This window comes from Boleophthalmus pectinirostris, unplaced genomic scaffold, assembly GCF_026225935.1.
Source record: "Boleophthalmus pectinirostris isolate CB_2022bp ecotype Guang Dong unplaced genomic scaffold, ASM2622593v1 HiC_scaffold_2, whole genome shotgun sequence".
Classification (NCBI taxonomy): domain Eukaryota; kingdom Metazoa; phylum Chordata; class Actinopteri; order Gobiiformes; family Gobiidae; genus Boleophthalmus; species Boleophthalmus pectinirostris.
Genome location: NW_026571152.1, coordinates 27,556,825 through 27,580,840, shown reverse-complemented (window position 1 = coordinate 27,580,840; position 24,016 = coordinate 27,556,825). Strand labels below are relative to the sequence as shown.

The 24,016-nt window shown below is 39.4% G+C and overlaps 1 protein-coding gene across 1 annotated transcript; it reads right to left on the bottom strand.

The window, feature by feature from the left end:
• Positions 1–3,922: 3,922 nt before the first annotated feature.
• n4bp1 (nedd4 binding protein 1) lies at positions 3,923–11,901 on the bottom strand. Its single transcript, XM_055155600.1, has 12 exons — positions 11,415–11,901; positions 10,397–10,624; positions 10,144–10,317; positions 9,576–10,057; positions 9,037–9,370; positions 8,628–8,966; positions 8,326–8,555; positions 6,623–6,753; positions 6,448–6,544; positions 5,543–5,650; positions 5,363–5,464; positions 3,923–5,115 (listed from the first exon to the last, which is right to left on the bottom strand). The coding sequence occupies exons 1-12, from the start codon at positions 11,712–11,714 to the stop codon at positions 4,743–4,745; spliced, it is 2,898 nt and encodes a 965-aa protein (XP_055011575.1). The 5' UTR covers positions 11,715–11,901; the 3' UTR covers positions 3,923–4,742.
• Between the last annotated feature and the right edge of the window lie 12,115 nt (positions 11,902–24,016).

The following is a 24,016-nucleotide window of genomic DNA, read 5'->3' as shown; positions in this document are numbered from 1 at the left end:
TGATCACTGTTGAATATCCCTGAGTTCAGATGGGTGTGATTGACAGCTGGATGAGCCAGGAACCAATGAGGAATGTTATTTTGAAGAGAGAGGAATTTAATCTTGATTGTAAATGGTAAGTCACCAGTGAGCTCCTTCGTTTCACGTGTGTCACTGAAAAAACAAAAAAACAAAATTAAGATTGCACAATCATGTGTGGCTCTGGGACGAGGCGCGATGGAGCGGTGGGAACCAGAGTTATTCTGGATTTGCCAGGCAACAAAAGTTACCTTCTTCAACTGCGTCACAGGACATTAAAGATGTCTCCTCACCACGGCTTTTATAACTTAAGTGCAACTTCACATTTGGCCTCATTGCAAATGAAATGAGAGTGAAGCATTTACCTTCAGGGAATTCCTTTGAATTAAATTGATCATTTATTTAGTTTTTGCATTAACCTTAACAGGAGAGATGCATTGTACATCAGGTTGTAGCATAAGTGCTAATTTCCACCTGTAGTCCCTGGGCAGGTTCATTGATTGATTGTATTTAACTGACCTTGACTATGAACTGTTCTGGAGACCTGTGTAGCATGTTTTGGGTTGATGGAGGAAACCGGAGCGCCCAGAGGAAACCCATCCAGACAGGGGGGGAGAAACATGCAAACTCCACACAGAAAGGCCCAGGCGACCTGGGGATGGAAGTGCTAGCCACTCAAGCACCGTGCCGCCATTTGATTATTAATAAGAAATAAATAATAAGTGAGACACTTAATGAAGAAATTTGCATAACAGCAGTGAACTTGGTTTGGGCTAGTATCAGTAAATGCATTTGGTATTTAGTTACTGTAATGCAGCTGCTGTTGTTGCACATGTAACAAAAAGAGGTTATGGTCTGTCTTTGTACAAAACACGTGCTGTAAGTACACAGCATTCAGTGGTCCCCTTATATAATGTTGTTGTGATTTTTGAACACCTACAGTGTCCACCTTCAAATCCCCCAATATCCAGTATCCAGGAAGCTACATATTACCTTTCAGTGTTTGGGCAGCTTTTGTTTCAACAAGGGTGTAGTACCAAGTTCTGAGCCATAAACCATGGTGGGTCCACACTCCATAATCTCCATTAGAAAAATGCATAATTACAGACTTTGTGAGAGCTGCTTCCCACCACTAGGCCCGGATGAGCACCCTTTCATCTGATGCCCCAACACTGAAGTTTCTTCAAGCTTCAACTTCAGCATGATATCAGCTTCTACTTCTCATTGAAGACTTCAGCCATTTAAAAATGTGGTGTTTTGGAAGGTCAAGAAAGCAGTTCATGTTTAGCATATCAGAAATCAAACCCATAAATAAAATCGAATTTGAATTTTTTTCACCCTGTTGTATAAAAGTGTTTTGTGGCAGAAGATATTTTGAAATAAATATGGATTATTTTTTGCCAGAGTAATTTGAATTTTCACCTAAAAATACACATAATTTCACTTGCTTCTTACAAACTCTGCCATGTCAAACACCAAAAAAATGTAAAAACTATAGGCACAAATTCATTGTGAAATAACCTTTCATATAATTCTCACAGTCGTTTCTTATGGGAGTAGGGGTGGACCAAATTATCTCATTGCATCCAGTACAATTTACATTAAATCAACTTAAAATAAAACATCTAATTATACTTTTTTTTTTTTCCAGAATAAATTTCACACAAACAGTTAATATTTTACAGCTTCCAAGTTAGCCAGATTTATTAGGGAATGAAAAATTAATACTCGGACACTAAGAGAAAATGTTTTGTAAACTGTTAATTGCTATGGCAAATCATTCTGAACCAATAGATATTAAAGAGTGTGGTTCCATATTTAATCGTCCAAGGTCACAATTATCAAGTCTAAATTCATTGTTATGATTGTAAGAGAAGACTCTAAAGTTGAGACTTAAAGTAGCATTATCCCAGTAGAGGCAATGTTAAATTCAATCAGACCTAGTTTGGGGTTACATGGCAGTGCTGTGGCACAGTATAGCCTCCCCCTATAGCAGTCTGACCACAGTGGGGAACATAATCACTTATTCAGCGGCACTTATTCTTAGTTCAACAACATCTCCATAGTAATGGGCACAGCTGCGTTTACAGCAGTTCTCTGCAGCTTCAGTGGATATTGTAGCAAAGCTGTACATTTCATTGCTCCAGTCGCTAAATGAAAGGCCCAAATGCAGGATGACAGATGAGGGCACTCAACTGGGACCACAACTTCATTGCCTTAGCGTTACTGAACAGCAGTGGGCATCATCTTAAACCAATGTACATTTTGAGATAAACACTGACCCCTAGTGGATAATTTGCACAAGTGTATTTTTAAAACCCAGAGAAAAATAAATCTGCAGCACACAAATGGTATATATTGGCCCGAGCCAGTAACGAAGTAACTGGCGAGGGCTATTGTTCTTCGCCGGTTTCTTTCTTTTTTTTTTTTTTTTCTTTTTCCCCACATTGAATCGCCTTTTTGACCCCCTGAACATGGACGAAAAGTCCCCAAACCGGGGTCCAGATCGATCGGCCCGGCGAAAAATTTGATAAAATGGGCATCGCAACAATGACCCGAGTGACCCGACTCAACAGCGCCACCTAGAATTGGACCCCTATGGGAGTGTGGACAGGCAAAGTTTGTCGCAGGTAAATGAAATTCGGAACAGTGATAGAGAACAATGAGACAAGCCAAAAGATGAATTGGAGCATGACCCTATGACGAACAGGAAGTCGGCCATATTGGATCAAACATTCGGCGCCGTTTCGACTTGAGTGTCTACAAAAAGATTTTTGGGATACTCCTTACGGTTCGCCCGTAGCACGCCGGCGAAAAACACCTTCATTTCCTGTTTTTTCGGTGACCTGTCACGGCCACAGGCATTGTCCTAGAGAACTCAAATTCAAATCACAATTGTGTGATCCCGGCCTGAATGTAATGAAATATGAAATCTAATAAAAGTGAACTCTATAGCGCCCCCTAGCATAGACATGAAACGTCAACATTATCGGATTAGTACCAAATTCGGGGATTAAATTCTATGTATGATTACAAGCAAAAAAGTTTATTACGGACATGATGCATTTTCCACCATTGGCCAGCAGGGGCGCAAAGACTCCCCCAACAAATAGTTAAAAAAATTATTGCACAGACAGGCTTTGTCCGATTGTGCTGAAATTTGAATCACTAATGCGTCATCACAGCCTGAATATAATACACTATAAAACATATGAAAAGTGAACTCTATAGCGCCCCCTAGCATAGACATGAAACATCAACATTTTCTGATTAGTACCAAATTTGGGGATTAAATTCTATGCATGATGACAAGCAAAAAATTCTATTATGGACATGATGCATTTTTCACGGTGGCCAGTAGGGGCGCAACGACTCCCCAAATAAATAGTACAAAATTTATTACAGAAACAGGTTTTGTCCGATCGTGCTGAAATTTGAATCACTAATGCCTGATCCCAGCCTGAATATAATACACTATAAAACATATGAGAAGTGAACACTATAGCGCCCCCTACCACAGACATGACATGTCAACATTATTGGATTTGTACCAAATTCGGGAATTAAATTCTATGCATGATTACAAGTCAAAGTCTATTTTGGACATGGTGCATTTTCCACTGTTGGCCAGCAGGGGCGCAATGACTCCTGAAAATATTTAAAGGTGCATTATGTAACGTGTCTAATGGACGAGCTGTCGGCCTGGGCGGATGTCGGGAAGAGAGTGGCGTGCCGGGGCGGTCGCGAGTCCCCGGAGGTCGCGTGGGGGGGCGGTGCGCGCCGGGGCGAGGGCCACCATCGCCGCGCGCGGCTTTAATAATAATTACTATTCGTGTACCAAGAATACCGTTTCATTTAATTCCAACTAATACCATTAATAAATCACAAAGACAGAAGACATAACTGAATGTTTATGGGACTGGTGTATTTGTGTAGTCTTTTCACAACCACACAACCATAAAACCTTATGTGCACTGAGGCCCAAAGCTCGTATTTACAAAACAGAAAGATATAAAGTCATGAAATTAAGAATCCTTCATTTATATTTAACAACAGAGCAAGAACGAACAAACGTGTTCAGCACTGTTAAGGTTTTTGTGCAGACTTTTTACAATGCTTCTAAGTGTTTCTTATACTACAAAACTCAGATATAGTACATATTATATGCCATCCATGGTCAGGGAGACAGAAAAAATAACACTGAAGACAGATTCCACTGAAATCTAATGTATATGTTGGCATTTTCGGAAAAAAAGAAACCTGTAGTGTTTCATGGCACCAAATGCCAGATCAAATATCTGGATGGAGACATAAGAACAGAACAGAACTAAAACAAAATTGGACGAATGCCATGCTAATAAGAAAGTCTCAGGTAAAACTGGACTACAAGTTTAATGATCTAATTTAAGTGTGCTGGTATATTTGGAGATCTATTAAAATGTAATTGGCATTGCTGAGATCAAAAAACTCTTTCTATTGGGCAAGTTGGGTCCACATTCGTTCTGTGTATATTTTACTCCCCTGCAATGGTTACATGTTTTTCCGTGTTTGTTTTTAACCAGTGTAACACTACTAACAAGTTTCAACAAAAAAGAGAAAGCGTCTCTGCCCCCACTTCAGTTGGTAGCAGCTCCTTTTATACCAGTTCTTTGTAAATAATAATCAACAAATCTCCTTGTGGCTGCCGATAAAAATAAATAAGTTTAATAATGAGGTCTGAACAGTCAGCCCAGCAGCAGTCCAGATAGTGCGTTCAGGTCCCTCATATAAGGGTTGTCACTGAGGATGCGGTCAATGCGTTGCTTTTGGTCAGGGAAGATGTCATAGAGTTTCTTCTTGAGCTCTGATGTTTCTCCTGGAGAGCGTTGGGGAGGGGGAGAAGGTGAAGGGGAAGGCGATCGGCGCGGTGGGTGCCACTCCGGGGGGCCCGAGTGTGACCAGTGGGCGTTGGGGTGAGAGAGTCCAGTGTGGGGAAAAGGGGGAATGGAAACAGAGGGGTGAGAGGAGTGCAGCCCTGGAGCATACACAGCCTGCTGCTGATGGGAGCTGGGCCGCAGGTCTGGAGGTCTCAGAGGAGGGGGGGTCATAGGAAGCCGCCTGCAGGAAGACACAACCCCAGTGAGTGTGTGATATGGGAACTCCACAGACACTGGTGGGTGGATGTGACAGTGGATGAATTAAAGCCTCTGATAAGTCCTGGATATAGATATCCTAGGGGTCATGCAATGTGGCACGCTTAAAACTTTTTCAATAATCATAATAATAAAGGGTAGATAGAGTAATATAGAGGGTAGAGAGAGAGTGGGTAATAGAGTGTAGACTTGGGTCCTATTCTAAAACAAACCTGGCATCTTTTCGGAGGAATTCATCTATGTGAGGCCCTTTTCTTCCAAGTGGATCATCTGGAATCATAAAGTGGTCCTCTACAAATGTAAACTGAAGCAACCTAAAGTAAATAGAGAATAAAAAGTGAACTATTTTTAATTGCAGAGTGAAAAGTGTTTTGTGAATGAGTGAAACATACCGCTCCTGAATAATCCAGCGCCAGGTCTCTGAGGTTTTAACAAAGTCCCTCAGGTTGTCATTGGTTACAATAACGCCATCAGTCTTTTCAGCAAGATGCAGCAAGAACCTGACAAACAAAAACCTTTTCAAATAGACAGTGGGATAGTGGAGAAGCTGAGTCACTCTCAGAAGGAACTGAGTGTTACAATACAATGCACTGATGGTAACCAACCCTATTCTGGGTTTTCCTGAATACGCGTTCACATGACATCTTTCCATTAAGCTGCTACTGTGACCCAGGGGGATTGAGGCGGAAACTGGCTAGAGTTAGAACGTAGATGCAAAGTGTGTTCCTGTTTTTTTCTGGAATTTATTTATAATCTTTAAGACACAGATTTAAAAATTTTACTGTTCATTTTAAAGTGCAATTTGGTGGAAACGATATAGAACTGCAACATCACTCTAAAACGTCATCACTAAAAAGCACCACACTGACAGACCATGCTGACGGCCCCTATAGCTGCAGTTCAAGATGGCAAGACAATGACTATAGCACAGAGTACAAAGCAGTGTGCATGTATATGGGGAAGGTAAAACTGGGAAATTAAAGCAACAAACATTCACTCAAAATAAAAATTAAAAGGACTGAATAATATAGGGAAACCATGTTTAATGGACCTGCATACCTTTTGAAAAAATAATAATGAAAAAAAAAAAGAATTAAAAAAATTAATTGCACACTTGCAAGTTTTGAGATTGCAATATACAATTAAAAGGTAGGATTCTGTTCAAACTACACATTATAAACAAATCTAGAAGCATTAATATTTAAGATGACACTGAAATCTGAACTCTGAATGTCATTTTTTGGTACCTCCTGACAATAGAGAAAGGCTATAGGTGTTCTATATAGGTTTCACGTACCTATCATCATGTGAGGCTATTCTTTGTCCACAGACCTCTCTGGAGGGAGTGAATGACAGCAACCGGAGATCTTCAAGCTGGTTCAGAAAATGTTGCTCTGGAACAAAGATTATATTAAGAGTTTATGATAATAATACAAAGCTGTGAAAACATGATTTTCTGATGTGCTTCGTACCTGTTGTGAGTCTGTCTCTTTTCTGTCTCCACTGAGGCACAAACACCGTGATCTCCCTGTGGCCCCGCCTCCAGAAAACCTCCACAGCCAACGCTATTCCCCGACAGGAGAAGAATCGATTAAGGCCGTGGCTGCACAGCACAAATGGCGGAACATAGAAAAAAGGAGCAAAAAAGGAGAAACTGTCAAATACACAACACTCACATTGTTAAGTAATGCTCAGAGTAAAAGACAAGGTGATGTTGAAGTGGTTAAAAGTTCCTAATTTCAAAATAAAAAGGCTTGGGATATAGGCCTGTAAATTTTAAAGTGCGATATATTGCTAAAGAGAAATTCTGCAAAACAAAGCAAGATAAATATATATTATTATAATAAGCCTATTTTTAAAAAGACAATATTAAAAGGCCTGCAACAAATAAAAAGGCAGAAAGAACTGATAATTAGACAAATAAGTTATTTATACTACTCAGTACAGCTCAAATCTTATGTTTATTACAAGAAAATGGCAAAAATCTCTACACTCTTGTACAGAAAAATTACCCACGATAAATATTGAGACCCAAATATATATTGTTTCAGCTTTTATATATATATATATTGAAAGATAAGTCGATATAGTAATTACTGTGACAGGCTTATTGGGATATGAATTAATACAGTTTTTAAAGCATCTACCATAAGTCAGCTTTATAGATTTCTTATTTGAGCCTCTTGTATTTTTGCTCTGAGGCCTCACAATGTCGTAGTGCAGACAGGGAAAAAACAAACTACACTACACGTTTACAGATCTACATGACTACATAACATAGTCACAGTCACAATACAGGGAAGTTCCACTAATCACGTAGGGTTGCAATTAAAAATTATTTTAGAAGTAGACTAGCTGGCGGCGATTATTTCTCATCAGCTAGCCAAACAATTATTTCAAATCTATTGTGCAATGGAGAATTCTAAACAAAATATATGCTACTGTCAAAGTCAACAGACAGCATTCAGTCACTACAATTATTAAAATCAGCTGCTGAAGGCCTACTACCAAGGAAATTTCAGAATGAAAGTGAAATTTGAAATTGCATTTATATACAATGATTATTTGCCTTAATGGAAGTATAATTAGCATATTGCCAAATAAATATTTACACATTTGAACTGCTTTTTGTTTTGTTATACATCACTGAAGATAATAATGAGAGATCGATCAATATGGTTTTCTTCATGGGCGATATGGATTTGGCTGGCCGATAAGTTCTGCCAATATTTTTGGGCCAAGAAGAAGGGCAATAGTCAAGTAAAGATTTATTATAAATTCTTTAGGTTTTATTTGATTGGCCCAAACAAAATATTGACCTCTGCTGGAGATTTAAGGCTGATGGCCAAGCACTAAAATATCACTGGCCTACCTGTAGTGATGATAAACTTGTGTAATATTCAGCAATAATACATGCAATGATAAAGTCTGGTTGTACATTGTTGCAGCATATTTTTGTAGCTCACCTCCACCTCCACTCTACTGTAAAATATGGAGTGAATACAAAGCAGCAAAATATGTTTGTCCAACTGTATGAATAGCATGTGTCTGCTGTAGTGTATTTAAATCTACTTTCACTTCTCAAAAGTTTTCTCAAACAATAGCCACACCAGCACAAGCCTTATGATTGATTTGCATATGTTCAGTGCAGTGTTCTGTCAGTGTGCAGACTCACGCCATTGCCACATTGCTGCCATCAATGATGATGTGTCTCAGACCAGGCCGCCCAGGTTCATTTGGCAGTGTCAGAGTATAGGGAGTCCTCAAAGACTGGTGGAAACGAGCTAAACCAGTGACCGGGGGCACTGGGGGCTCACTGGCTGGAGGCATTCGTGCACCATTGAAACCACCATGGCCAATCGTTTGACAAGATGATGCTGGAGGTCGGTTAATGGCCTGAGCCGACTAAAAACAGTAAATAAAAACATACTTCTAATAAGAACTTTTAAAAAGTGTTCTACAAATAGAAATACTTACACTGGGAATTGAAGACATGGAGCTGGTGGCTGTTAGCCACTGAGGTGTACTCCGCAGTGCTGTCACTGTCTCCAGTTTAACTGATCCCCCCAAAGTCTTAGTTCCACCCCTGGATAAATAGTCCTTCTGAGTCACCCCACTTCCACCACGGGCCAAGTACTCTGTTCTGGGGTCCTGATGGCTCACAGCCAACATGGGACATGTCCTGTTATCACCCGCTTTGGTTTCTTTGGGGATGACTTCGTCTTCACCTTCATCATCGTCATCGTCATCGATTGTGATGACTTCATAGTTTCCTGCTCCTCCTTGAGCACTCGAGCTCCTCTTGATTGCAACAATCTGAAAGACAGGTTAATTTGGTTATTTTGTATTTATTGTGAACATCCCATGGAAGACAGCAGGTTGTTACCTGCTGGGTGCTGGTCTCGCTGTGGCTGCACTGTCTTCGGTGGCCGAGGCCATTACTACTTCCTGCTTGCTGGTTCGGTCGAATGTTTTCTTTTGCTTTTCCTGAATCCACCAATGCCCTGTTGTAGTCCCAGTCCTTTCCTCTGCACTGAGACATGTTAGTGGATGAACATGAGGAAGATGATGGGGCGTCTGGAGAGCGTGAGGAGTTTGTCACTCCTTTCAATCGTTTGGTTTCTTCATCAATCTTCTCCAGCAACACAAATGTATCTTCTGTTTGACCCGCTTCTTGTCTCACAACACGCTCCACTACTTCTTGCTGGTATCCCATTGTTCTAAACAACATAAAGAAATGTTACTAGAAAGTTACTGTTTAACATATATACATAAGAGCTGAATACTGTATAAAAGACTACAGATATAAAAAGGTATATCCAAAAACAATAACTCGATAATTAAAACTGTATCAACACATTTTTATCACTTTGAAATAAATAAAGCATGAAAAAATTATTGGCCAAAAATAAAAATCCGATTCACCTAAAAAAATTGACTAAGCAGCGGAGATTGGTTTCTGGGCTGACTGCCTCTCCATCATCCAGGTTGCCCTCACTAGCGGTCATCATGATGGGGCCGACAGTGTTGGCCTTGGAGCAGAAGGTTGAGGTTGAACAGGGGGTTTTGGATCGACAGCTGGCGCTGCCCCCTCTGCCTTCTCTATCCCGTCTTTCCCGCTCGCGAGCCCTTTCTGGTGAGTCCTCTCTACGCTCCAGGGAATATTGTCTCTTTGTGTCTCTGGTCTCACTTGCTGATGAGCGCCTCTTGTGGCTGGGTCGTGTACCATTGAGCAGAAGCACCTCAGGTCCCAGTCCTATTCCACCTCCTGCTTTGGGAGCTGCAGAGGGGCCATTCGTCCCCTTTTCATCAAAACTAGCATCCAGGATACGGTGGGAGAGCTCAGTCACAGGAGTGCTACTCTGAGATCGATCTTGTTCCACCTCTGCTATACTCTGATTAAGTGCCTGTTAAAACAAAGTAAAACAAATCAGCCAATAAATAATATAATACATAATAATGTTAAGATGTGGCACTACACCTTAGGACTAACCATTGGAGATGCACTAGAACCAGTGGGGCTGTGTGCCAAGCCCAGTAGCTCCTCCTTCAGGGCGCTGGGCAGAAGCAGAAGCTCCATAGTGTACTTGTCATCCCTCTCCTCCACAAAGGACTTGAAAGCTCGCTTCAATGCTGGTTCTCTGTCACTAGGTAAACTTGTTTTGTCCTGAACCATACAATTAACATATTTTTATTCATGAACATTGTTTTGGTTTTATTATTACAAATTAACTAGCGAGCCACACCTGAAACAATGCTACAAACTGCTGAACCCTACTTTGGGCCATCACCACAGGTTCTGCCTGTCCCAAGAGCCGCAGTCTCCCGGGCTCAGGTACCTGAACCTCTGCACTTGTGTCTCGTATGAGCCTGTCGAGGAAGAGGCCGCGAGCACCCGCGAAGATACAATGCATGTCCACAGGGTAACACTCTTCTTTTACAAGCTCTGGATCACACAGGCCTCGGATGTACTCCTGCCACACAAACACAAGAATACATGTAAGGCAGGGCACTGATCACATTTGTTTTCCTCATATTGATCAACCATGGTTTTTGATATATATTTTTTTATTCATAAAGCACAAAAACACATAAAATGGCTTTCTTTGTGAAGTTCCTGAACATAAACAATAAAGACTGCCATGTCAAAACAAAAATAGTCAGAGCATATCAATACTATTAGGGATGTCTGAATCTCAATCTTGATTTAAACGTAATTACACGGCTTTAAGAATAGGAGTGGATAATAGTAGTCTATACTTCTTATGACACACTGAAGGAATCTCCTGGTAAACAGAAAGAGAACAGTGACTGGGCTGAAATTGGGACACATTTTTCGATCATTAGTCTAAACAAAAATACTTCTGATAGTTTCAGAGCGTAACATGATGACTCACAAAACGAGAATCAATGACAGACGTAAAATACAAATTGGGCGTGGAACAAGGATACATTAGTTACATCACAAGTTAATCCGGGCAGGGGGAGTGGCAATATACACTTTCTTCAACTGTTTACTAGCATACACAGTTACTAGGGTATACGAATGACTTCTCTGCCCAGTGCTGGCGAGCTGATCAAGTTGCACTTGAAACTATATTTCGTGTAGTTGTGAAAGCTCTGAATAAATGAATATTTGACAATGGCACAGCGCTATGCTAATCAGTGAGCACTGACACACCTGTCCAGTGCAGAGTGACGTCTGGTGCGGTCCAGTTATGTAAAACATATAATTAAACTTCAATGTTTTCAGTAACTTCTTACCTTAGCTTTCGACACACTGTCTCTATTCCCGAGGAGCTGGAGCCAAATCTGCCGCGATGTTTTGCTTCCCGTGTGGTCCAACAAACCAATAATAGTAAAGGCCACCTTAAAAACCTGTTCCACCCTCGGCTTCGCACATTTCAGCTCTTCCTCTTTGTCCTCCAGAACCGTAAACTCGTCCACCGTGTTGCCGTCTTGCATGGGTCTCCCAGGGGCCACAGGGAGCTTGCCGCTGGGCTGCTCGTCGTACGTTAGCTCGGTGCCTCGTCTCAACCCGAGGAGGGGCCGCGTTGTTGACATCTTGTCTACAGCTTCCTCCTTCGTTTTAGGAAGTTCGCTTTACATGTCCCAAATCTGAAAGATCGCGGGACCTAAATGGACTAACATTTTATATGTAAGGTGTGCCGCAGGAGTATGCGCAGCCTTTACGGTGCCTGGCGACATGGGCACAGGTGAAGCTAAAGGGCTAGTAACGCGGAAGCCCCGAGTGACGTATCCGGAAAGTCCCACATGACGCCATCAAAACACGACACTTCATATGTTTGTCTGATTTGTCAAATCAAACAAATGCAGCTTTCCCATCCCAGAAAGATTTCTGCTCAAACATATCGCCAGACATTGATTTTGGAAATGTACTGTTTATACGAGCTAACCAACTGTAATGTCTGAAGCTACTGTTTTTAGCCCAAATTAAAAATTCCTCATTTATAATTTTTTTATTGTTAATTTCACAGACATGACTTATCTGTGTCCCCAGACATGAGGTAGGAATGTTCATATAGCTTATAATGACAACAATTGCAATGCTGATTTGTTGTCAATTATAAAGAGAAGGCAGAATGAGCTTCATGAGGCTCTGATTTGGGTTGCCAGTTTCAGTGATGATATCCAATTGATTTGAACCTAAACGGACTCTCTGTTCTAGAATTGTCAAAAACAAACAAACAAACATGTAATGTATTGTGATTTTATTGTCTTTCATATCCTGTAAAGCACCTTGCTTGTTTTAATTTAGTTTAATCTGTTAGAAATGTTATTACCTCCGCCAAGGAGGTTATGTTTTTGCCGGCGTTTGTCTGTTTGTTTGTTTGTTTGTCTGTTAGCAACATAACTCAAAAAGTTATGGACTTTTGATGCAATTTTCAGGATTTGTTGGAAATGTGAAAAGGAAGAACTGATTTCATTTTAGGGTTGATCCGGAAGAAATCCTGGATTCTGGATCACTTTGAAATTTTAGTTAACATTGTGGTAAATGGGGCCAAAAATTTTGTTTCTCAATATCTCAGTTAATTATTGACCAAACCCCATGGAATTTGACTCATCGATGGACAATGGGATCCTCTTTCATATTCCAAAGGCTGATCCGGATCTGATCCAGAAGACTGATTTTATCGCAATTTATATCAAAAATGGGGGTAGTCCTTGGCGGAGGTCTGCGCTCTCTGAGTGCTTTTCTAGTTTTTTTAAGGTGTTCAATTCAACATATGTTTATGATGAGCAACTTATGGGACCATAGACTGTCTGACGTTAGAGGGTTAGAAATACTCAGTTCAACACAATATTTCAGATTCAGTGACAAGCCCTTATTATTAAATATAACATTACACAAAACGCTTTTAATTTTAATTTTATTTTTTTATGGATGCTACAGTTGAGGTAGAGGACCAGTAAAGAAAGAAGTTTTCCTCTGGATCCTCGTTCAATTACTAACTAACAACTGCACTCTAAAAAGCACAAAGCGAAATCATTCAGTCAATAAAACTGATGAAAAACAGTCAAGTGTTTTTCATACCCAGGTTCAGGGGTAGTTGATTGGATTTAGAAGGTAGGGTCTAAAGTTTGGTGTTGAGGACAACTCTGATACATGTGGTGAAAAATCTTACCACATGATTTTCACCACTGAAAATCATGTGGTGTAGAACTGTAGAAATGTGTAGAACTGACAGTTCAGATTTTGATTTTCTCTGATTCTGTGGTCTTGATTTCTGGTGGCTGGTTTGGTCTGAGCAAGATGCCGCTCTGCCTTCTGCTGGCCTCCCTCTTCTCTTCTGCTCCTTGGAGGTCTGTCGCTAGTGAGGACGTTCTCCAGCCTTTTCGTCTGGCTTTCAGGAGGCTGGCTAGTAGCCTGCTGTCTGTGGACCTCCCTTTTCTGGGGTCTGGTTCTCTGTAATCAAGGATGTGAGGATCTCTGTGCAGTTGTTTGGCTCCTTCTCCTCTCAGATAACCTCCTCCATAACCTTCTTTAGGGTATGGATTTTTTTGTGGTTCTTAGACAGCTCCATCTCCAGTTGAGCACATTTGTGGTCTATTTGACTCCTTATGTCCTCTACATCTTTTTCAGACCTCACTCTAGCCTCTTGCACAGACCTTTTGCAGTCTTCTCTCACAAGTTTGAGAGTGCAAGTCTTCCTGGTGCATTAAACTTTGTTCCTCTATTATATTCTCTGCTGCAGAGAGTTCTTCCTCCAGTTTTCTGTTTTTCTCCTCTTTCAGGTCCAACTCACACTAAAACCAGCTCCTCTGCTTCTCCATGCTCAGTTCTAGAGTCACTATTGCCTCTTTCACTGACTGGAAATCTTCCACCATGGCCTGTTTTGTGAGCTGCTCATTTTCTATCACATACTGCAGATGCCGTATGATGTTGTCCTTTTCTCTGAGAGCTTTTTGAAGTTCTGCACTTCTCTCTCTCTCCTTTTCAAGTGCCCACTGACCCATCTCTATATGGTCCAAAGCTTTCCTGGTCTCTTTTTCACTATCCCATAGGTTAATTTTTGTCAGGAGCAGTTCATCTTCTAATCTGGCAATCTTCTGCTGCAGGCACTTGTTTTTAGCTTCAGTTTCCTGCAGTTTCCTCCTATCGCTTGCCCTCTTCATACTCTTCACTCTGGTGTTTATTGATCTGGATTTGGACTTGAAGTTTGTTCTAGAAATCCCTTAGGAATTGTTCCAGCACCTATGCTATGACCAGCTATTGCTCCCCTCTCCCCTCTCCAAATCCATTTGTGTCGTGTTGATAAAGAAATGGTCAGAAAGCACTATTACTTTGTGCTGAAAAATATGTTCTGTTCTGTAAGTATTTAGTTTTTTTTCCCTTGTTGTGAAATTGAAATTGGTGTTGATTATCAAGTGTTTTCCTTAATATCAAAATAAAGTTTTATATATCTATTAAACCTCAGCACCTGCAGCCAGTCATTAATGAGTGCTAATGTAGCCTCTGCAGCTCAGTGAGTGATGCATGGCTGATCCATATTGGCCTGTCCATATAGGCTTGTATAACTTTGTCTACCTAAAAATTCTTTCTCTCATTCTGTAGGATGAACACTTAAAATTGTAGAACAAGAGGGATTTGTTATAGAATGAGGTGGGACAAGGAGGAACAGACTCAAGAAGTTTAAGCTAATAGATAATAGCCTAACTGTTACACCATGTTTTAGTGTTTCAGATGTAACACACAGAAAGATTGGAATGGCAAAAGATAACACATTACATCACTGAATGTAGGGCTGTGTGAGAATGTAAAATATAATCATGTATGTAAATCTATTTTTTAAATATATTTCATCTTGCATCAATAAAAAGAGTGTTATTTTTTAAATAAGTGGGATGAAGGAGGAATGGGGCCAATATGGCAAAATGCATGACAACCAAAAGAGTTACCGGTGGTCACAAAACAGTAGATTAAAAGGCACATTTATAAAGTATTTCAGATCCAGTCTACAATCATCCAGTCAGATGGATTCACACACACTGTCATGGTTTCAAAGTTTGTCAAGGCCCCACTTGTTCCTGATTGGCTGATCTCTGACAGTGACACAAGTATTGGAGCATGTCAGTGCTGCTGGAGCACATAAAGAATAGGCCTTGTGTAAGAATAACAGTTGTCATTATGTGAAAAAGGCTGATAACCCTATCATGAAAATGAACTAAAACATATAAGTCTGTGTGTGAACATTTAAAACAGGGCACAATGCCAGTAGTTTTGTGACAAAATGAAAGCTTGAGAATGTGTGTATAGGTTATCAAGTGTGTTTAGTCCCAGAGGGGCAAGTTTTAGATTTGTTTCATTTAGTTTGACCCTTATAGTGTCAGGCTGTATCTAAAGACCGTTTATGTACTTAGCATTCTTCTAAACTAAAGGAGTTGTTTTGATTGCCTATAAACTTTGTCTTAAACTAACTTAGGCCTAGGCCATAATATTAGCTTATAAGTCAAAATACAACTTGGTCTACAGAATAGGCAGCTGCTGATTTTATTATAAGGGAGTAAAAGTAAAAACTGAATTTCTCAGTTGTTTTACCTCATGGACCCCCCTAGATGGCACTGTAGTCTGCAGAATGGTATTGTCACTGGCCTTGTGCCTTTTTCCCCTGATGGCACAGTGATATCGACTAAAAGATGTTTCCAATCAATATTTTTCATTATTTGAGGCCCAGGCGCACACAGCGGAGGAATATTGTCTTTATTAAAGTTCATTGTGTGTCTATTATATGGGGGGAGAGGAGGGGGTGAGGTAGAGAGGTGGCACTTTGCACATTGCCACTGTTATGATCTTTGATAGGAAAAATTGTGTTCTGATTTTTGTGTGTTCAACTCACACTTCATATTATTTCAACTATCTGAACTACTACTGAAGAGAATAAATAAAATTGAAGATGACCGTTGCACCAAACATTTTATAAATTTAGACTCAGTCATACTTTTTACCTAAACAGTTGGCCAGTCCCATTTCCTTAACAATTTATACTAAATTATAAAATGATAAATACTAGTCTTTTCTGTCATTCCATAAAATCAAGACAACTATTTAACAGTTTCACAATTTCAAAGCATTTATGGTAGAACTGTCCAAAACTAATGAAACTCATTTGGACATGTTGGGACATTTTGATTATTCAAACAATAGCCTTTGGAGTCTACAGATGTAAAGAAGCAGGTGTCAGTTCAAAGTGGAGCTGTGTAAAATAGCAGAGCTTCACCGGGGCTCTGTGTGTGTGAGTGAACAGCTGTGGCTGCACCTGTGAGGGGAGAGGTGCTCTCACACCAAACACAATCTCTGTGCTGTGAGACACGTCAGGGCACTGCTGTTTGTGACCAATGAGGTGAAATTATGAATCAAAGACAATTACAATGAGCTTTTAATATGTATATAGTGTTACATTTTTCATAACAATTGAGTTTATTTAACAAACATTCCTATGGCCACACCACCTTACTTTTTGGTTATTAATATAAAACAACAACACACACAGTATGTTTACTGCATGTTTGTAATTTTTGTTGTATTCCTGCAAAATGCTATTAAATGTCAAAGCAAATTTTAAGTTTAATAATTGTTTGTGCCATTTTAAATATATAACAAAACATTTACAAAGAATCAAGAAAAAAGTGCCTATGCCATGATTTGTAGGTATTTGCATTGTTTTTTTATTTGCACATGCACGGAAAACCCCCCCCCAAAAAACCAAAACAAAACAGTTTTCTTAATATGTTTATTTTTGTGTGTTTGTGTTGTAACTATGTGTTAAACTGCTGCCTCTTGGCCAGAACTCCCTTGAAATCTAGGTTTTTAATCTCAGTTGGATTCTTTATTTCTGGTTAAATAAAGGTTAAATAAAATAAAAATAACTTTGTAGTATTTAGAACAGGAAAAGCTTAGCGTGTAAACAGCCACAGTTACATCTGGGCCTTTAAAGGTGCATTATGTAACTTTTCTAGTGGAGGGTGCTTCAAATGCTTTTCTCCATGGAAATGTTATTGCTTTGTCTAGAATGGTTCACAGTATTAAACCTTTCTATCATCATGGAGACCAAACCAGATTAAGCTACAGGTCAGATCTGTGGAGAGTTAACCCCGCTCACAGTCAGAATGCCTGGTTTTCGAGATATTTTTGAGATATTAAACCACCTGTAATTGAATAAATGTAAGGTAGAGCTGTTTACTGTGAAATATTCCAGACAGAGCAATGATATATCCATAGAAATAAGTGGATAATGGTCTCCCAACCTAAAAGTTACACCGTGCAACTACTGCACTGCATTCAAAAGCCTTGTATTGGCTTGGACTTCAATAACACTCGTATGTGAAGAAGACAGTGTAGTTGTGAAAATGGGAGCGGAAATTGAAACGTGTTACAGCCAACTCACTTGTGTTTTGTGGGACTCGTGGTGGAAAGCATTACACACACTTAGTTAGCCACACCCGCCCACTTAACAAATGTATTTATGTCAAACGTAGCCTCCCACCTCCCCCTGCACTTTTCCTATGGCTTTTCCTCCATCTTACAGGTCAGGAGAGATAGAAGCGAGATAAATTTTGCCTGCAATAAAAGGCCCTGCATCATGAATAATAAAACAGGCGTAATCTCCCACCAGTGATTTATATGTACATCTCCCCCTCACACACACACACACACACACACACACACACACACACACACACACACACACACACACACATACACAGACAGACACACACACACATGCAGCCAATGGCACACACAAAGCAGGTTAAATTGAGATGAATGGGGAGGATGCAAAATTGGGGACAGCAGACACACGCCCACGACAGGCACTTTAGCACACTTGCGCATGCAGACAAGATAAAACATGCTAACACAAGAGGCAGGCTGGAGGTGGGAATGTGGACAAGTGGAAAAAGACACACTTAGATGGTCCTGGAGGGAGGAGTGGACACGCTAAAGCTGTTTTAAAATGGTCACAACTCACTAGTCTGAATATGGATGATTTGAGCATGTGTTGTGCAAGGCTCTATTAGCAATGTGGTGCCCTGCTTCATTTCTTATGGTCGTTAGTCAAGAGCACTACAGTCAAAAATAACAAATCGCCCATAGACTTAAACAGACCCATGTTCACTATCGGTAAGTATGACATCTTCTGAGCACAAATTATTGGTCGTATTGATACTTTGCGCTGACATAATGCTGGGGGTGTTACCATGGAGACACAATGCACACATTAGCGAACACAGTCAAATAAATGTTAAGACTGTCTGGAAGTTACTGGAGATCTTCTACCAGTCTGAAGTGGCCAGCGCTCTGTAGTTCGTTGTGGTCTGCTGAGGGAGCGGCACCAGTAAAAGGGACATGGGGCTGTGAGCTGGAGACATTTGTCACAGTGAGGAACAGGAGGACACTGAACAAACTGTTCGCCATCGTGGACACTCCTGCTCACCCACTGCACCAGACTGTAGAGGGACACATAATACTCCCTACATCTGTACAACAACTCACCCACTGCACCAGACTATAGTGCAGGGGTGGGCAAACTTTTTGACTCGTGGGCCACAAAGGGTTCTAAAATTTGATGGAAGGGCCGGACCAAGAGCAGATGGATCCTCAAAAGACAAAAAATTACATGCAGATATGCATGTAACATATCCCATGTTATTGAAATATCCCATAGTTGAAAATCATTACAAAGCATTACAACAAAATATCTTATTTTTACGTACTTTTAAAACACTGAAAAGTATGCTGATTATTATTATTATTCAAGTTTGGCGGGCCGGATTATAAAGATTAAAGGGTCACATATGGCCTCTGGGCCATAGTTTGCCTACCCCTGCTATAGAAGGACAGAGGAGTTCATTCTCCAACAGGCTCCAACAGCTCCACTCAAACAGTCAGAGACACAGGACTACATTCACACCATACTCCATACAACTGTACAACTTACCCTTATGTAACAGATAATACTCCCTACAACTGTACAACAACTCACCCTTATGTAACAGATAATACTCCCTACAACTGTACAACAACTCACCCTTATGTAACAGATAATACTCCCTACAACTGTACAACAACTCACCCTTATGTAACAGATAATACTCCCTATAATTGTATAGCAACTCACCCTTATGTAACAGATAATACTCCCTACAACTGTACATAACAACTCACCCTTATGTAACAGATAATACTCCCTATAATTGTATAGCAACTCACCCTTATGTAACAGATAATACTCCCTACAACTGTATAGCACAACTCACCCTTATGTAACAGATAATACTCCCTACAATTGTATAGCAACTCACCCTTATGTAACAGATAATACTCCCTACAACTGTACAACAACACACCCTTATGTAACAGATAATACTCCCTACAACTGTACAACAACTCATCCTTATGTAACAGATAATACTCCCTACAGCTGTACAACAACTCATCCTTATGTAACAGATAATACTCCCTACAACTGTACAACAACTCATCCTTATGTAACAGATAATACTCCCTACAACTGTACAACAACTCACCTTTATGTAATGAATAACCCTATGTCATGCCAATCATCATCACATTTTTGCACTGTTTTTGTATATTTGTGGATCAATAAAGTTTGTCTAAGTCTAAGAAAGCGCAAGAAAAAAATACTAAACGGATTTTAACCTGTGAGCCTGTGATCATGACAAGTGTTCATGGTCCTGTTTAGGTGTTTAATTTTCAATAAAAAGGTGAGAGTGACTAACTGAAAAACTGTTGGCTAACACTATCTTGTGATTGTAATGTTATTTGAGAAAGGCTTGTTTAACACCACAAATCAGATCACCTGTTGTAGTTCAAACTAAATCTGCTCTCTCTGGTCGGACTGTGTTCACATAAAGCTCAGATTAAGTTAGGGTGACCAGACATCCGTATTTATCCGGACAGTCCCAGTTTTGAGCCCTGTGTCCCTTGCCCCAGCAGATTTATCCAAAACCAGTGATTTGTCCCAGTTTTTTTTTTTTTTTTTTTTTTGTCCCTGGTGTCGATATTTTTGACCAATCTGATCCATGCCAACAGTAAAGAGTGGCGTAAAATACAGAAAAGCTGCTTAAAAATGACAAAAACACAAAGAAAATGTGACGATATTGACTAATTTTAGTGCCGAGTACATAACAATTTTCCTTAATCACACAGTTTCACAGTTTTATTATTACCAACCAATCCAAAACAGGGATCTCCTAGTTTTTTTTGTTGAAATCTGGCCACACTAGATTATTTTAGATTTTTATAACAGAGCTTCAGACACAAAAGTGCTTCAGTTAGCTTCACACCCCTAGGAAATGTTGATGGCATCAGCTCCAAAATATCAACTGAGATATAAAAATGTCTCATCCTCACTCAAAACTGCATAGTCTTATCTTTATCATATGATCTGTGCTGTAGCTCTTATTGTCTGTACTCACGCTCCTATATTTAGTCTGTGAGAACTTAAACACGATAAGTTGATGAAGTTAAGATGTAGAGCTGACAATGATTAATGACCGTTAACTGTGAGTAAATCACTTTTCTCTGGCAACGTTCACGGCATTATGCTGAACACGCGTCCCAAATGAACCAGGCAAAGCTGCAGAGAAGGCCAGACAGCTGCATGCCACGCCAGTTTATTAAAAAAAACAAAAACTTGGATTTTCGTTACAAATTCTAAAAGACCAAAATGCGTTCTTGCAGCTTCATAAGACACCGTGAATATCTTCTGTTATTGTGAATCAGAAATAGCCGAATAATTCACATTTGGGCTGGATTTCTATAGCACACATTGTATTTTGCATTAAGCCTCAGTCAGATCATTTCTTAAGCCTCGTACAGAGTGACAGATCCCTTTCATACCAGCCTGTATACGGCACTGTCTCCTCCTCCTCTCTCCTTCTCGTCCTACTAACAGCCACAAACACAATTGGCCCTGCGGACAACAGATATTATATGGTTTTATTCACAATCTTTAAATACATCAAACAGGAATGCCACATCACTGGTCCATGCTAAATACAAGTACTCAATTCAGTAATTCAGATATAGTTATTTAAGTTACTCAAATAAAAGTATCACATTAAAAATCCACTTAAGTAAAAGTACTGAAGAATTTATTTTTTTTCACTCAGATTTTGAGAAGACTTTACAGCAGTGATATTAAAAATTATGCAGATTTTTTCAGATGATTCAGTAGCAATATGAATGAGCTTCTTAATTTTTCTTGTGAAATTTGTGTATTTATTTTTGTTTGCTCAAAGCTGAAACTTGGATTCATAATCTTTAGTCAGGATGTTATAATGAATGAGCTAAAAATTATTATAAAAGTTTTTTTAAGTCCTAGTCTTAATTGTAATTAAGTAAAAGTAAAGTAGAGATTCCTAAACATTTATACAGTACTTTTACTTTTGTTCTTTTCTTCTTTCCACCCCTGATGAATACACACTAACAGACAACTTTCATATTCAGTAAAAGTAGAAGTAAAAGGTATCATAGGTATATTCCACAATGGGTGTAGTGTTTAGTTTGACTACAGCAACAAGATAAGTACAATCAGAGAACATCGCCAGATAACATCAGTACAAGTTATGAAGTCTAATGAAAGATTTTGATAGTAAGATGTGATTTTTTGTCTGATTTTATTGTCCCTGGAGAAAAGCAGGTGATGCCATCAGGTCAGATCTATAGAGAGGCAAGTCCAAATAAAAAAATTATATTATTTTTCTCTGCAATATTAATACTAGGGATGAATCAGGCTTTTCAGTCCTGACACAGATTTTGATACTAGTTTTACATATCTGCATAACACAATATAAAGTGTTATCAGCGCAGAGTGAAAACATAATTTATTTCCTTTAAACTAAAATAAAACAAGACAAAACTGATCCAAATGTGTTATGTAGCTCTGATTAACTCTTAATCAATTATTGAACGAGTTTGTACAAATAAAAAATCAAACATTATGAGACTTGGCCCACTACAACCAGTAAATAGTCTTATTACATCGATTTCTTGGCTGAATCAGGATATCTGCTGAACCGATATTTGGAAGCTGATATCTGATCTAGCAAATTATATTATTATTTATATATCAGTATTGAATCAGTGCATCCCTAATTAACACCTGCAGTTGAATGAATGCATGATAGATGAGTTTAATGCCATAGTACGGAAGTTTCCAGCTCATCTGAATCATCATCAGATGTTAAAGGCATTGTGTAGCTTTTCTGGTGGAGGGTCTGTCAAATGATTTTCTCTATGGAGATGTTATTACTCTGTCTAGAATGTTTCATAGTATGGAATTAAACCTTTCTCTCTCCATGGAAACCAAGCTAGACCAAGTTACAAGTCAGATCTGTAGAGAGGTGACCTCACTCACAGTCAGAATATCTATTTTTCTAGGTATTTTTGAGCTATAAAACCACATGTAATTAAATAAATGTAAGGTGTAGCTGTTTAATGTCATACAGTGGAACATTTCAGGCAGACCCCCAACCAAAAAGTTACACAGTGCAGCTTTAAAGCACATCTAACACAAACAGTTTTAGAAGGAGGGTCTTGTCTCCTGATTCCAGCTCTTTGTATTTCTCCAGCATGTTTCTTTTGTGTCCTTACATGTCTTGTTGGTTTTTCTTTTCCTCGGCCCCTCTCGTCCTCTCTCCCGAACCTCTCCTCTCCCACTGCGCCATCGGCAACGGACATGCCTGCTCCATGCTACAGCCCATTTAGGACCTGCTGCCATCGCCTACACGTAATTGGAGTTGGAGGCAGGAGCAGCACAGAGCACAGGACAAAGCAAGTCAAATCTGTAAAAACATAAGTGAGAGGAAAGAAAAATGCAAAAGAAGTGTCAGGTGAACTGTCCAGGTTTACCACAACGTGAGCTATAGGCTAATATTTGGACTAGTTTAGTTACTATGTCAACTAAACATACAGTGATAATGTGGTCTGATGTAATTCTATTGCAATAAGAGGAAAGCATTTGTTTGGGGATTACAGATGGGGCTATTATTACACTGCATGACCTGGTTCATATACAGTACCTCCATGAAAAAAGCTTTGTCTAGTAAGTTCTGTACTAACAAATTAACAATAAGATATTTAATAATATGCTGAAGACAATAATATGTTTTATTTTCTTTTATTCTCTATTGTCTTTTTTCATGTGGCATAGAGTTTAATATGAGAATCAGTGTACAATTTGTAGAAATAATTTGAATACAACACAATAAATAATGAAATAAAAGGTTATGAATGACATAAGGCCTCCTAATGTCTCAGCCTCCCTCAGTTGTAGCTCTAACATGGACACATATAAACCTTATCACAGTGTCATGATACTCACGGACAAATTGATGGAAAGACTTTTAGCCGTAACTGAGCAAGCAATTGTCTAAATTGAAAACAATAAAAGTGAGTCGGCTCGTAAAGTACAGAGCCAAACAGCACAGAAGAATATGTGTATGTTCTATGTGTATGTTATGTGTGCATGTTCTATTATAACTTCCCTCACACTGCTCTGTGGAGGCTGTGGAGGCAGGAGAAGAGTAAAGAAAGAGGCTGAACAATATGAGGCAGCAACTGTATTATTATAAAAAGCTTTATGTCTTTGTTGTATGCTGAGGAGCTGTGTTTGTAATGATGAGTATCTGTAAGTCTATATATGACAATAGTCTATAGCCTTGCAAACTGAAAAAAAAAAAAATCTATTTTGTGTATTTTGTGTTGCATTTTGGAAATTTTTAAATGTCATTTAATTTTAAAAACAGATCTCAGAATCTATGGTGCTTTTTTAAAGTAAAAAATAAAACTAATTTTAAAAGCAAAAAGCGAACGTGCCTCA

Excerpts from the sequence above, each read along its gene's own strand:
- n4bp1 (XM_055155600.1), bottom strand. The coding sequence starts at position 11,714 with ATGTCAACAACGCGGCCCCTCCTCGGGTTGAGACGAGGCACCGAGCTA. Across the intron at positions 10,318-10,396 it reads AGTTTGTAGCATTGTTTCAG|GACAAAACAAGTTTACCTAG; the intron begins GTGTGGCTCGCT and ends TGTATGGTTCAG. Across the intron at positions 5,465-5,542 it reads CGCTGGATTATTCAGGAGCG|GTTGCTTCAGTTTACATTTG; the intron begins GTATGTTTCACT and ends TATTTACTTTAG.